The sequence below is a fragment of the Tetrao urogallus genome, assembly GCF_951394365.1.
Source record: "Tetrao urogallus genome assembly, chromosome: 10".
NCBI lineage: Eukaryota > Metazoa > Chordata > Aves > Galliformes > Phasianidae > Tetrao > Tetrao urogallus.
This window is the reverse complement of record NC_136823.1, coordinates 17770534-17786557: the sequence shown is the minus strand read 5'-3', so window position 1 is coordinate 17786557 and position 16024 is coordinate 17770534. Positions and strand designations below refer to the sequence as shown.

At 38.1% G+C, this 16024-nt stretch overlaps 1 protein-coding gene across 1 annotated transcript in view; it reads right to left on the bottom strand.

Moving 5' to 3' along the window:
• The window catches only part of CNTN6 (contactin 6), a gene marked incomplete at both ends in the record, with an annotated part of 101272 nt that extends 88295 nt beyond the window's left edge, over positions 1-12977 (bottom strand). The window contains one exon of the mRNA XM_079540244.1: positions 12923-12977. Coding sequence (XP_079396370.1) covers positions 12923-12977 — 55 coding nt within the window. The remainder of the gene's footprint in view (positions 1-12922) is intronic.
• Between the last annotated feature and the right edge of the window lie 3047 nt (positions 12978-16024).

Genomic DNA, 16024 nt, shown 5'->3' with positions numbered 1-16024 from the left:
TGTCAAGCACTGAAAGCTTTCAGGCACTTTTACAATAAATAGGATAAACAGAGATAAATGAAACTGAACTCTGCTAAATATCATCAATGAAGATTTGCTTTATTACTGGCAATTAAACAGTAAAAGTCAAAACACAAGCTAACATTATCACTCAATGATTAAAAACTGGTTAGAGCATTGCATTCCAAACTAACCTACTGCTTTGCTCGTTATGCATTTCAGCATGAGCAACAGCACAATATTTCAGAAATAATTAGGAACACAGCATTAGTGATCAGTGCTAATGTTCCTGAATAAAATTGCCAAAGCAAATGATTATAGATCAGCCAAAAGACACTATTTGAAGCCATCATCTTCTGTGACTATTTAGTATCTTCATGATGATCTTTTTCTGAGCAAATACAAATGAAGTTAAAGCCGTTCCAGTAACGGCATCCTAAAATTTCACAGCAGCAACAAACATAACTTTGTAAATGCTCATGTTTGGGAAAGTAATAGCTAGCAGTGGAGTTCTCGGACAATTTCTGTCCTTAGTTTCTGTTTTAAGGAGACTAATACCAACATCTTTGATGTGTGGGAAGCCAAGGATGTCTCACTGTCAAATTACTGGTCTTTTCCATTCAAGAAAAAAAAAAAGACCTTTCTCTATGACAGCACAAATAGCAAAACAAAACACAACAGAATGGAGAAAATACACATGGGCTGATAGGGCTGCACTGAAACACTGCTGTGGAGCAGAGATGGGAAGGGAAGGGCTCAGGAGGAACCACACCAGCCACTGCTAGGCTGTGGGCCAGGAGCATGAAGGGGAAACAGAGACGGTGATGTAGGCAGGCTGAAAAACCAGGGGAAAAAGTGGTCAACTGGAGAAGCCTTCTGTTACACCTTTCCCCTCCCGATGGCTTCATTTCAGTGCTGTGCTCTTACAAATGGGAGCCCAACCGTCCTTCCTGGGTGTCCCTTTTCATTCTTCCGGCAGCTCTCACTCCAAGTGCAAGCCAGTGGAGTGTGGGATGCTGCACCACCTGGGGAACAGTTTGTAAGATTTGTCCTGTGTGCCTCTGATGCATGTTTCCAGGGGGAAACCACAACCAGAAATGCTTTTCTATAAAAGAATACACCTATATCTATACTTCTGTCTACTTCATTACTATTTTCATTTTAGCAGGCTGGCACCTCTGAATCTTTGTTCTTGCTTCATTTATCTTTAACTTAAACACTTGTAATCCGGCAATTTTAAGAAACAGAAATTATTAATATTTCTATTTTATCCAGATCTTGAAAGCAATGGTTTCAAATCAAGACTTTGTTATCCTCAACTCTATTTTGCAAAACTGAATATTTTCCTGCTGTGAGTCACACTGATCCCCCTGCAATTAATGCCTAGGGCACACTCTGCTGCTCTTGCCCTTGCTTTCATTTAAACTTCCTATTTTCCTTTTTCTTTTAAGAAGCTCATAAAAACGAATGTAAGCCCTCTGCCTTCTCCCCATCTGAAAACATTCCAAAAACTTCAGAACACAGGGGGAAGAAGGCAGGCTTGGGGCATCCTTATGCTTAACACAGTCCATTGAGACCTGCACAATTTTGTGCAATGTCACTGCCCAGGCTGGAAGCAGAAATAAAGACAGGGCAATCCAACATTCTATTGGAGGCCTCAGTGGAAGAACAGTAATGAAATGCAGGCTAAACATTTCAGATGTATGCCTTTACTGTAATTTTTCTCTAATCCAAAAATCACAAAAATGCTGTAATTCTGCACAAATCTTGTGGACTTGGATTGCATATTTTTCTTAGCTACAGTAGGAACTGATAACAGGCTGCTAAATTACTGCTTAATAAACCACTAAATGAGTGCCATCTAAGATAACAGGGCATTAAATGACAACTATTCAGGGAAAAAGTAGATGTGCAGAAAGAACTGCAGGAGGACTCTCTGCATAAGACAGAAATTAGTCATTTCATCTCTGCCAGTGGTGAAATTCGAACTGAAGCAGATGCGAGAAAAGGGGGAAGTAGTTTGATTTGTAATGCACCAAAGGAAGGAGTGCACTTAGCACAGGGGTTGTCCCTCCTCATCACCGACACAAGTGGGGTGGAGAGGATTCCATTACAGGGATAATACAAGCATTAACACGCAGTGCAAAAACCAATCATGACGCAGGGGCACAAAAGCAGAAAGAATTAAGTAACATAAAAATTAAAACATTGTCAAACAAAACATCAGAAGAGAGAAAGAACAGGTGGAGGATTCCAGTCCGCAATGACAGAACTGAGTTCAGGCTCTCGATCTCCCAAATTCGATGAGTTTTGGCATTGGAATACCTGTCTGCCCCACAAGGGTAAAGCATTGCAAAGGTGTGTGAGGGGTTGCTGTGCTGCAGCCCATCCATCACAGCCTGGTGTCATCCATCTGCCGGCGCAGTTGTCCCAGCAGGCTGACAGTATATTTTTTGACATGTAGTAGCTGGAAAATCGTATGATCCTGACTAATGCTTAATGTGTCTGTGGTGTGGTATCACTGTGGAGTTATGACAAAACATCCAAAAGCCATATTTCTGGGCAGTGCTATAATCAACAATAGATACCAGTCTAATTTAGGCAGGTTTACAGTGCAGAGTTTTAAAGGAAACAAAGCATAGTGCTTTTGTTTCCTCTCCTTGCTATTTGCAGCCAGGTGAATTGCACCTTGTTTACAGGAATTTATTTTTTGCTTGGTAGTATTTTCACGTCTCTATCATCTTGGAAACTGCATGGACATTTTAGTTAAATGTCAGTGCATTATAAAATATTGTTGGTTTATTATCTTGGCCTGCAAAAGTGATATCCAACTTTGGGCTGGCAAAAGTGATCTTTTCTCACCCTTTACCCATAAAATAGCTATGTATGTTTTGTATGCATTAGACTGCAACATGAAATCTTAGCTCACGTTAAGTTTTCTTATAATACTTGTGAATTTCAGCCTGATTTTCAAACCATACGTTTTAGCATTCTAGTTAAAAAAGCAGAGATCAGCTGTCTTAAGGGACAAAATGGGAACTGGGCTGGATATTTTCCCCAGAGTTTCAGGCTTTCTTTCATACAGATGTTACATGTCATACAGATGTTATGGGAAGCACTGGCAGCTGATGCAATTTTACACTGCATTTAGTATCTGACTGAGAAAAGGCCATTTTGATGCTGTCATGTTGCTGACCAAGAGCAGAGTGTTGTCCTTTGTTTCTTACTTTAGCCACTGTACTGCTTTTGAATTTTGAATGAAGAAAGCTTTGTAAAAGTAAATGTCACTACAAAACACCCTCAGAGATTTAGTGAGGATAAACCCTTCAATATTTGGGAATTTAAACATTTTGTCATAGAAAGTCTTGAAAATACACATGGAAACAAAAATGAACTCGCAACCCAGACAGACTTCATGAGGCTTTGGATTTTATGAGAAGTATATATATGTATTTCTTTCAAAAGCAAACATCCAGGAGTAATAGTAAGACCTGGCTTCTTGTTTGCTCTCTGTACTTTGAGACATTTTTTTTTAATAACATGGAGGTGTTCCTATTCCCCAGCTCTCATGGCGAATTTTCAGCATGATGAGGTTATTCCTTAACTGCCTATCGAATTCATAATCAATTCAATACAGAGACATACTTTTCTTAAGGCAAATTGGAGGAGTACATGTGCAGCACCATTTTAATTGCAACACGACACAGGATTCGGTATACCATCAGCTTATCTTTAAGAGAGGCTGGGGGTTAATTTAGTGAAAAAAATAAGTGTACACTAATTAGAAGATGACAAGTCATAGCTGCTAAGGTCACTCGTCAGGCAAATATGATCTATTCTAAATCTATTGCAGAAATGACTGTATTTACTCTGCCCCGGAGCAAACAATTACTTTTTTTGGAAGACTACAAATGTTTATAAGAAAGACACTGAGAAAACTCCTTTATTTCTGCTACACTCTGCATAAAATAGAATAAATCTAATTAGAAACAGCAGTTGGAGGTATAATGCTATATTCTGATCTAAGTTACATTATTGTCAGTGATTTCAATAGCGTTAGACTAATATGAGTGAAATACAAATCTGATTAATGCTCATCAAGATGTTAGTGGAGATTAAACCCTGGATTTTTTTCACATTGCCTGTTCCAGCATACATTTTTAATATATGCTGTAGGAAAAGTAATCAATCATCACAAACTATTTGGCATAAGTGTATGAAGTGAAACAGTATGAGAGGATGAAGAAATTGTGTTCCATAAATCACTTCTCTGTTGGTGGGGAGGCCGTCTAAGCACGAGTCAAAGTTTGGATGGATTTTACTCTAAACTCCAAAGCCATTTTAAGGTTGAGTTCAGGGCACAGTCTATTAGACGGAGACAAAGTCGCTGTTTGGGAGGAATTGCAGCCTGAATGTCTGCTAGGGCCATAAAGAAACAGAAACAAGGTCTGTCCAAGAGCACACAGCAATCCAGCAAAAGCTCATTCTGATGGAATGAGAAGTTTTCATTCCTACTGACAGCAGCTCACGCCATAGCAAAGCTCACAGGAGCCTTGATTAAAAGATCTGACTTACGTAAGTAGAAATGAATGACTTTCAGGCAATTACAGTGGGTTGAAAAGCAGGAGCATGGTGTTTGGAGCTAAACAATTTCACAGATAGTGCCTTAATTAGCAGCAAAAGAGATTTAGAAGAGAAATATTATAATACTGATTCAATTGCTACAAATTATTAATAACAATGGCACAGAATAACCAATATCCAGTAACAATATCTGTCAGAGGAAAACATATTGCCCCTTTAATAATGAGAACATAATTAGAGTAGAACAATAAAGCATATATTAATATTGAACAAAGGACAAAATACCATGGTATTACTCTATACTGGAAAAAAGAATCCTATTGCCAAAATCCCAAATGAATCTAAAAATTGAGCTTATAGAAGTAAAGGTATAGAGATTGTTATCATCCATAGATTCACCTCCTACAGCAAAGCTGACCTGACTCTTTCCTCTTTCAGCCACCCTACTGGGACAAGGACTGTCTCATGGAGTGCCCTTACACAGACCTTAGGAAGCAGAAGTGGGGGTTGTTGGTCTCCTGTTGAGAAAGCCCTACCTATGGATGCTGCTGATGATAACTATATTGTTAAACATAGACACAGATCCTGAATAGTGTGGTTCTTTTACACCATTCTTGAATCTGTGCAATGCCATGAGAGTGAAAAGCTGCTTTTCCCTTTGTTTGTTTCAGGGTTTTTGGTTTGTTTTACAAAGATTCCACCCCTTGTATGTGGTGAGAGAAGATGGAAAAGGGGAGTTCTGGAGAATTAAAAACAAAGATAAGGTAAATAAAAAGAATCTACGCGCATTATTATTTTAAGGCTCAGGACTATAATCTATCTCATGGAAAATACATATGTGGCTTGAGATTTTGATCGTGTTTTGAGTTAATAGCCCCAAAACTAGGAAGAGTACAGGATCTGGATATAATAAGACCATTGAGAGGACTGCATTACAGATGGTACAGAAGTAATAGCTTCAGTCAACAACGGCTCATCTCTATCTCAGACATTTTCATTCTTACACATGGCCCTGCTAGACTAATCCATCCGTATTTTTCCCAAATTACAGATCAGCATGTGACTCAGAGTTGGCTTCCCATGCATACACAGCAAGCAATTTTAGTGGTAATCACAGGAGTTTCTCATCCAGATAGTTATGAAAAAAATGCCACACACCCTAGGAGGTTTATGTTGGTAATGCAGGCGTGAGAACCAGAGCCTGGATAAAACTGTATTATCTGAAATGACTCTGCAGATTCAAACTCTATGACAATCTCATTTGCTGCCCCATACAAGTACCAAAAATAATAATAGTTAAAAAAATAAAAAATAAATTTGTTTACATAAATCTCTTTTTGCTACCAGAGATTGGAGGAGAAAATGAAACAGGTTTTTGAAAACCGCAGTTACAGTGATTGTACGAGCAAGCTTTGCCCAGGAATGCCAAGCAGGTACGAATGCAGTGAATTCCAAGGAGTTTTCAGTGTTAATTTCTGCTCAACAAGAAACACACACACATAAACAGCAATCAATAGTCACTAAATGAAAAAGAAGTAGCAAATCAATAACTAGAGACATTTTATTTTCAAGCTTCTGCAAACAATGGAAGGGATGATCAGCCTGTGATTATGTGGAAGTAGCAGATATGGTTACAGCTCTTAAAAGCTGGTGAGCAAGGCTTCACCCATGTCAGCTTGTGCAGATCTGCTGGATGGGAATAGTAAGACACGTGGAAATTAGATCAGGGTTTCCATTTCTAAGCTGACTCATTTTTTGTGCTTCCTTCTGTTTTCTGAAAGTTGAATAAATCCTTCCAGTATTTCCTATCCATTTGCTGCACTTTTCTACTAGTGGAAAGTTACAGAATACAACTGGTTTTCTCTTCATTTCATAAAGAACATTTGTCACTCTGAGCATATTAAAATGCAACCTTCCACACGCCAGTTGGAACTCATTCCAATTGAGGAATGGGTTTCAACAATAGAAAGTATTTGATTATTATATCCATGATTTGATTACAGTAACTGTATATCAGAGAAAGATGCCACCACTTCAACTCCGAAATGGGGAATCTCAAAATCCAGCTCTGGGGTTTTAGCAGAGCATTCCTTAATAAAGCACCCTGCCCAAATAATGAACCTCAGCAAAAGAATGTCTTAAATGCGAGCTTAATGGTGAGATCGTTACAGAAGTAAGAGGCCAGCAACCCACTGTCCCCTTCCTCCTAAAGGTCTCTAAGTTTGAACAAAGTCAATGGATGACCCTAATGCCAGGAAGAAGCCCTGGGCAATATGGGAGAATACAACATATCCACAATTGCAGTTGGTTTTGTGCTTATATGAGCTGATATGGAGTTTCAGAAGTAAAATTCACACCTTCACCTCTGAAATAGATAGTAAGATTTATATTAAATATAGAAACTATATTCATTTGCTCTTGAAAACATGGATGTGTCTCTAACTTAAGTCAACTGTTACAGTGATATATTATCATGCCAGTTTAAGGTGGGGTTTTTTTCTTCACTTAAATTTTCTATTGCTCGTGAAGACAGTGCTTAAAATATTTTAAGCGCTTAATTACCTGCTAACTTCTTGGCAGTGAAAAAAAGAAGTATTTCTAAAGTACCAGTATGAAGTTAATGAGCCTTTCATAAGAAGAGATGAAATGACTTAGTATAAAACAGAAAGAAAACGTGTAAAATTCACAATATAGAAAAATAACATTTCTTTTTAATGTAAAGTAACTAATTGAGGAGATTAGGAAGCAGTAATTATTTAAACCCCTATAAAAATCTGTTAGTCCTTCCAGGCTATAGGAAGAACTTCTGTACTGGAGCTACACAGAAAACATAAACCTCCAGTAATGACTTCCATGAATTCTAGCACGCTCGACTTAACTTCAGGAACTGTAAATAACATCTTTCTGACAGCTAAATCAATGCAACCTAAAATTTGAAAGTGTATTGACCCTCAAAGAAGCATCTGAGCTCTAACCTCTTTTTCACCGTACGTCTGTGCATTTGAGGGAATTCAAGAAAGACATTTTTTCTTGGAAAGGAAATGCAATAAGGAAGGTGCTTCTATAACGTGAGTCTAGCCCATGTTATGTAACATTAGATGACATCGTTCCTCGTATCCATCAAGTCAGTTTGACACAATGCATCATGGTGATACACTTCGTTGCCCATTTAGAAAGGCTGCCTGGAAAGAGGGCTTTTGTTTTTTTACTGCAAAGCTATGAAAACTGTGTTTAAAATCCAACATAATGGGCGAGGCTTTCAGAAATTCTCAGCCTTGCTCTAATCCTTCCCTTTTCAAAACAAGTGATAAGATTTCCAGTGCAAACTGTGGAAGTGTAAAAATACCAAAGCTGTGTCCTCAGCTCTGCTAATGTCGGTTGCCATTTCTTTACTGATGTTACCATCATTGCTGCGTCATCATTCCTTTCTACACGTGCTTTGTTATCATGGCAGCTGAAACCACACACAGTTGTGAATATATCTCCCTCTTGGAATTGAGCAATGAAGGAAATAACTCCATGGTGCATGATAACATCCTCCTGCTCCTGTAGCCAGTAAATGGTAGAGCCAGAAATTGCTCACGGGCTTCCTGAACACCACCCCTCTTAGTCACAAGAGGATTCATCCTTTACATTGCCTTTTGTTGAAGGAAGACATTCACATTTCTTAGATACTAGCTTATTTTGTCTCCTTTTTGCCCTCAAGTTAGTAACAGTTTGCAGTTCTGATAAGAGACAGGAAATGGAAATAATAACATTGTTCTTTCTCATTCCTAAAATTAAAGACCAGCTCTGTGTAAGCCCTTCTAGAAATGAACAGAGGCAGAGCAGCTCACTCTCCACAAATCACCTGCTCTCCAGCTTAAGGCAATATTTACGGTAAGATTTTCTAAATGCTATGTCTGCAAAACCAGGCGATGGATTAGAAAAATAACTTATTTTCCCTTCCTATCTGTCATGTTTTCACTTATTTTCCCTTCCTATCTGTCATGTTTTCCCTTTATCTTGCACGTTTTCATATTTTTTTTTTTTTTTTTTTAAAGAGTCTGGTTTTTTTTCTACTAGTTCAAAGAGTAGCATGTCCTAGTAATGCATCAGAATCTCAGAATACTGGATTTCAGTTGGGACAATGCTAGCAAGGGAAGAACTAAGTCACCTTCCTCAGGATCTCCATCTGTCTGTCACCCTCTCAGGCTCTGCAGCTCCAGGGCCATTAGGTGCTCTCATTTTCTGGCTTAGTTCTAATGGAGTATGTTTACTGTTCACTGTGATCAGGAAACAAGTTGAACCAAATGGCATCCCATAAAATGGAAATAAAGGTTTTTCTTTAAATGTCACTTTTCACTCCCCTGAGAAGGTCACTGCATTACCAGACATCATCTCTTGCCAGATGCTTGGAAGTCATTTACAGAAACACAGCTTTCAGGGTCACTGCTTGCCAAAGTCATCAGAACTTCCATGTTGTCCAAGGGAGACCTAATTATTATCTTTCTCTGACTCATCAGTGGGTCTCTGAAAGCCTCGGGTTGTTCAGAAACGCCCTAACATTTTGGGCTAAACTAGTTCTTCTCCACAGTTTGCTGTTAGAAATAGCAAAGATGTCACTTGTCTTAAAATATATGGTCTGCTGTTCCATTCCTAAAGGTGCTGTTATGCTAACAATAAATCTGCAAGAGACTGCAGGCAGAGCGTGGGATGTGATGTATTCAATATTCATCATGCTGTGACCCAAAGGAGCGTCAGGACACTTTACATCAGGAAATTTCTCTCTCTAATTTAGCAGTTTCAAAATGATGGGCCAAAACACAGCCCAGGAGGTTGCAGTTGCATCTTCAATTGAATTTTGTCTAAGAAGCCAACAGACTGTAAAAACATAATTACTCCTTCATTTCCAAAATAAAACTTCAGAATAACTGGTTGGCTTTTCATACTTACATTGTCCACAGCTATTTTTAAGTGCCTGACACTTTCTGTTTTCTTCATCTTTAACCTTGGAAAATCTACTTGCTTCCATGATGGAGTCAAGATGACTAGCAGACCAAGGGCCGGTTGCAAAGCACTCTAACTGAAGTGTGTGCTTTTCAAACACAGAAGCCACAAGAAATCAGAGAAAAGAGGAACCACAGCAGCCCTTGGGAATGGGAAATACAAGCAAATTTTGTAAAAGCAGTCCAGGAAGAAGAGAGAAACTGCAGAAATAATTACAAGATAGCTTTCCTCCTCTTCCTGAACAGTAAAGAGCCACAGAGAAGTGCAGGAAGGAAGCAGGGAAGCTGAGATAGCTGCAGTGAAATTGGTGCCAAAGTGGGACTGTACATGTGGTGCTGTGAAGAGAGCTACCAACAGACTTGTTTATTTGCCCGGTATCATGTATTCAGATCATCCACAGGGAAAACCAAATAGCACCTGTTTCTCTTCAATTATTTCCTTTCTTGAAAGCTTAGGCCACTCTTCTGTTCAGATCAGCCTCTCAAAATTCTGTCTACATCTTTAATACATAAAGTGAGCGCTCTTGCTTAGCACGTTAGTATCAAGCAATGTTTAAATTTCAGCAACGGTGTATGGAGATGGCTGTCATATGTCCATTCAGCAAACACACAGAATTAAAAGTAATGATCTCTGTGTTTATCTTCAGCACCCTTCTTGCTTCTGGTCCTTCACTTAGATCAGATTATCTCATTTAAATTGCAATGGGTTGTGAAAAAAGTGTAACCTGTTCCCTCACTGTGTCACTGGGCATGCATACATTGTTTTATTTTATCCCTTAAGACACTTGCAAGAAAACCCCAAGATCCTTGTTGAGTCAAATAATAAAGCACTGCTGCAAAACAAAAGTTGGAAGGAATATTACTCTTTCTACAAGCTTTCCAAAGGTTTGAGAAATATAAGAGCAATTTGATTTCTGAGTAGCTGAACTGCCATTTTGGGGGGTAATAATATCTAGCTTTACTGTGCAGCGAATGTAATCCTTAGACTTAAAATTCATTTATGGGTCAATTTCATTTTCATTCTACATGTCTGGTATAACTGAGGTTGTTATACCAAAAGAGTAGAAATGGCTGACCAATGTCATCTAACAACCTGAATTACCTTTCAAGCCCCAGCCCACAAGACTGCTCTCTAGCACTGTGACAAGTTTCAAACTCTCACACTCGGTTTTCTCACTACTGCACTGATGTGAGCCATCCATATAATAAATCAAAGAAGTTTTACCCATAACTGCAACTTTGACTATTACCATCATGCATATTTCAGAGTGCTGCCTAGTAAAAATCAGCGTAAGCCCACATTAGTAATTTACACTCAGGTACAACTTAACTTATCTACCTGAAGTCAGTAGGCACTTTGCAGTTCCTTCAGTTGACAGCCAAATCAGGACACAGGTGCCATCATGATCTGCTCCTGGTGCTTAGGAAAATAGATCATTTACATTTTTAGCTATTAAGTCTTCAAAAACCTGAACACATTAACGTAAATGAGAGCTCCTAATATCTTCTAGCTCCGTTGGCCCAGGATACTGGTCTCATTAAAAGATGATCTTCTAGCAAGAGAGATGAAGATGACAAAAAGTTTGAAAAATGAAAGCTTTGTGAAAAAAAAAGCGAACGGAAAGGTTATATTTGGAAATATAAAACAAGAGTATTAAATATCTTGTTCATCACTAAGGTATATTGTGCCTCATCACTGTTTTAAATTTCTGGATCGCCATCTCTTTCACCACTGGTAAAAGCAATCAAGGAATCATAGGGGTGTCCTACACTCTAAAAAAATCACTGTAAGACCTTTAATTTAGATGAGAAAAGAAGGAAGCAATCTGTAAGAAGCAGCCAGTAGGGCAGGTAAGCTCTGTGGCAGTGCAGTGGGCTCCCAGTGTAGTTACAATTGCAGGCAATTAAAGGGAAGATTGGGCTCATAAACATGTCGCTATGTTTTCTTCACCATATCTGGGATTAAATGAGTGACTGCTTATTTGAAATCTGCAAATCGTGTATTATGATTAAAATGTTGGCTGTTTGTTACTGGAACAGGCACTTAGTACTGATTTGACAGAATGTCAGGCCCTGAGATTTACGTTTTCACCTGGAATCTATTAATAGACAAAATACTGTGCAGTTTAATTTAAATAGTATTTTAAAATACCACTGCAGTCTGCAGTCTGCTTCTGTAGCTTCTTCATTATAAACAGCTGCTGACTCATGCAGTACATAATTAATTCAAGTATCATTTGAGGTTACTTTAACATAATTTCTTCCTAAGTACACGAGTAACATACCAGCTATTTAGAGTTCAATACATTAATTATAGGCAAAAGTCAGTTGTCATGGTTTTTATCACAGACAGTGTGAAAGGTCAGTTCATCCCCAAATTCATTATAACCTCAAAGTTACCAGTTGGACCCTGGTCTCAAATGGGTCTGTAATGAATCATAAGCATTAATTCTACTTATAGGATTTTATGAAACAGAATTTTCCAGTTACATGTTTCAAATTAGAAGAAAGGTTCAGAAAAACACAAATGAACTCAGAATAGAGAACCTTTGTGGTGAGCAATGGTCATCCAGGAAGAAAAGAACGTTTTGCCTTACCATACATCAGCAGCAAGTTGCTCACTTAGTTAAGTACAAGATATATTTAAGGAGGAGAATGGGGAAAAGCAGTTCTGCCTCCTCCAACCATACTTTCTTCTCTGAATACCACCTGAGGATAGAGATGATGACCTGGATTTTAGATCACTGACCACAAGGGTTGTGCAAGGGTCTATCACCATGCCAACTGGAGGCAAAGAAGGAAGAAATGTCTGCATTTGCTGTAAGCAAGAAGCAAGATTTCCCTTCATTTCTGGCATTTATGTTTTGACAGTCCTTGTGATTCTCACCAGTTTGGAAATTCATCAATGAATTTAAATGTGATTTAAGACACTTTATGAGTGCAGATGAGACATAAAGGTGTACTTTTTTTTAAGTGTAGACACCAAACTTCCATACACCTCACAATGGTCTTCTGTTCTTTAAATTTGCTGGTTTGGGACCTGATTGTGCTGTGGCTAGGAAATGCCTTTCACATGCATGTTGTTAGCGAAGCGACAATTGTAATTTTTCCTCACTTTAAAAGCTATCACCTGAAGTACACTTTTCTTATGATCTTGAAACATGCTTTCCTAGTTCAAAGGCAGCAACTCGTGTTGCTTAAAATTAAAGGATGTCCTAATGAAAAGCTCCTTAATCACTTGTTCATGCGAATAAGTACTGTTAGTTTTGGTAATTGCTTCGCCTTTCTAGAAGAATTATGATACTGATACAGATTTATCAATCACAAACACAAACAGTAGAACATTTTACCTGTGCTGCAGCTCATGAATGGCAGCAGAAGTATTAGTTTCCATAGCAACACCATCTCCACTTTCCAAGGTCAAAAATTCCTCCCATCCAATCAGTGGAAAGTAAAGTGTGTCTTCCTGTGACTACCTTGATATTCTGTAAAAACAGGAAGAGATATTGAGTAATTGAAGTATAGATTCAAAACAAATGCCCCAATTTTCTCTATGTAAAATGACGTTCCACTGCACCATTGAAGACTCAGAAACATAAGATGCAATAAATGATCTAATCAGGATCATCCCAACGTGAAAGTAATCCCAAAATGACACAAAGCTGGAAAGGAGGTTGATGGTAATCACATGTAATATCTGAGACTCATTCATCCTCTCCATGTGGCAAAGGGGTGAGCTTCTAAAAGCAAGAAAGCAAAATCTGTCCGTGGTCCATTCACCAAGCACCGCTGGGTTAGGAGGAATGGTGTTAACAGGTGAATGGCAGAATGGTAGCTGTGGTATGAAAGGAAAAAGCAATATAATGTTTTACATGCACTACATAAAAACAACAACAAAAAAATCAAACAAGAAAACATACAACATTTTTTTGTCATAAAGTTTATTCTGCAGAAATGAAACGTGTACCCACAAGGATTTACATAACAATTTGCTTTAATTTCCTTTGACATTTCAGTCAACGTATGATGAATTAAACCAAGAAAAAAATACATGTTTGGCCTTTACTCCCAAAGGGTAAGGTTGTAATTTACTGTTGGGAATCAGTTCATAAAACAGCTGAAACCAGAAGTCACTTAATAAAATGGGTTTACAAAATCATAAAATCATTCTAAACCCTTTAAGTGCTAAAAAATTTCCACTGAGAAATTATCTTTATGAGTCATGCTCATGGAACCATATCCTCTTTCCTCTTGTCTCATTTTCACCAGTATGAAAAAAAACAAAATCACTCAGGGTTGCCTTGGAACTTCTGGCTGATGCGAATGAGAAAGATGTTTTTTAGATAATGAAGAAATTCAGCTCTTGTGGAAATCATCCCACTTTTATAAGGAATCTCATTCTGTTCACAGGTTTTTATAAGCTTCACCTAAAAGTCGTAGGTGGTCTCAAAGGAGGCACGGATCAACCTGGTGCACTGATGCCAGTTTCCATTTCAGATGGAGAACGATCAAACCTTGACAAGCTTCTAAGTTTTTGGGGAAAAAAAAAAAAAAAAAAAAAGATGAAAAAAGCTGTTTCTTTTTAATCTTTCTTTTAATCTTTTGTAAGGTCCTACTTCACACACACCTGGGGTACAGAAGCACTTTAGTGTCATTTAAAAGTGTAAATGGCTTGAACTCTTTTAAAAAAAAAAAAAGAAATCCAAGTTTGGATAATTCTACTGAAGTAGAAATGGAGCTGGATGGTACCTATATGTATCAGATAATCCTGCCCCAAGTAACATTAACTGTACCTAAAAAGTCCTTAGCAAATATTTACTACCTTTTAAGACTTAGACTGATGCAAAGCTTTCCATAATTTCCTTAGAAAACCCTGATAATATTCTGAGTTCAGACATTATTCCTAACTTTAGTTTGAAGTGCCTTTATTTATCTACTCTCAGTAGACATGGATTCCTCTGCATACCTTTGCATGTTTGAAAAGCACGATTCTATCTTGGATGAGAGGATTCCCAATCTGTATACCGTCCATCCTAGTTACAGCACTGCTTTTCATCCTTGTCTCTGCTGGAGCCCTCTGGCACTGCAAGTCCTTTTCTTCTAGCACAATGCCCAGAGCTGTGCTCAGCCCTCAGGCTGAGATGGTGCCAATCTGCTGTTTGCTATTCCCACAGTCCCAAATGAGGATTGCTAGCTTTCTATGCTTGCATTCAGTTCAGGCTCCACTCTAACCCCTTCTTTAAACCTCCTGCCTATGCTGAAGGTGTGTATTGATTACTTCTACCTAAGTGTGAAACTTTGTACTTTTCCTTATTGAATTGCATCATATTTTTTTTTTTCACACGCTTTCTTCTGTTTGTCAATATTTATCTCGAAATTGGTGTACACATCACTGATATTTAAGGCTAGAAAAAAAATCTTATCTTTTTTTCCCTTGTCCTTCCTAAACAGAATGTACTCCTTCCGATCAATACTGCAGACATGGCAATTTAGTTATCTGTTTTTGTCTGCCAGTTATGGGAGAGTTTTTTAACAGGATTTCATGTTAATTCTTCCCATGTAAGTCTTAAGTCCCCACCTTCCCCAGCCTCCCAGTTTCATCTAGAGGTGCAGGAAGGGTCTGCTGTCTGTCAGAAGACAGCCCAAGCAATGGTACCGAAGGTACTAATTATGCTCAAAAGAAAAAAGACTTAAACTCTTCAACGTCACACATGCTTTCTGAATATCCTGAACCACAAAGAAATCACCAATGGAACCCAACTGATTGATCACAGGTGTCCTCTTCCAAGACACTTGACCCTTCTTACAAGAACAGTTCCTTCCAAAAAGCTCCTTGCTTGCTCTTGTCCTCTCTCTGAATTATACATAAGTTTTTTGAAGCCAAGAAGCAAATACCTCCTGCTGACAGTATCCAGAATATATTTCCAAAAATCTTTGTATTCATATAAGCTATTGATTAATCCCCAGAATCACAATTTCCCTTCTACTAAGGTCACAAATTTCGGGCATTATTGCAGATATATAAATATATATGTATGTATGTATATATATTTACATTTCCTTTAAGTAACTCAACTATTTTACTTATTTCACTCTGACAAACACAAGGACCTAACTGGCAAGTAGGCACTTAATAATTTTTACAACGCCTTTCCAACAGCAGCTTCCATGGGATTATTTACTGTCAAACTAAATCAAGAATAAATGAAAAAACTGAAATATTTATGACATAAGAAAAATCTGGTTCAGACTAGAAACCCCAGACTGGCATTAAATCAAGAAATGAAACAAGATAAATTGTGCCATCATAGTCTTTGTTTGCTGGATGTAACACTATCACTTATTATAATTGTTATGCCACAGCTTGAACCGTCGGTCTAGATAGATAGATGGAACACAAAGTATGTTAAATATTATCATAGGGGAAATATTACATTCCCCCCTAAAAATAC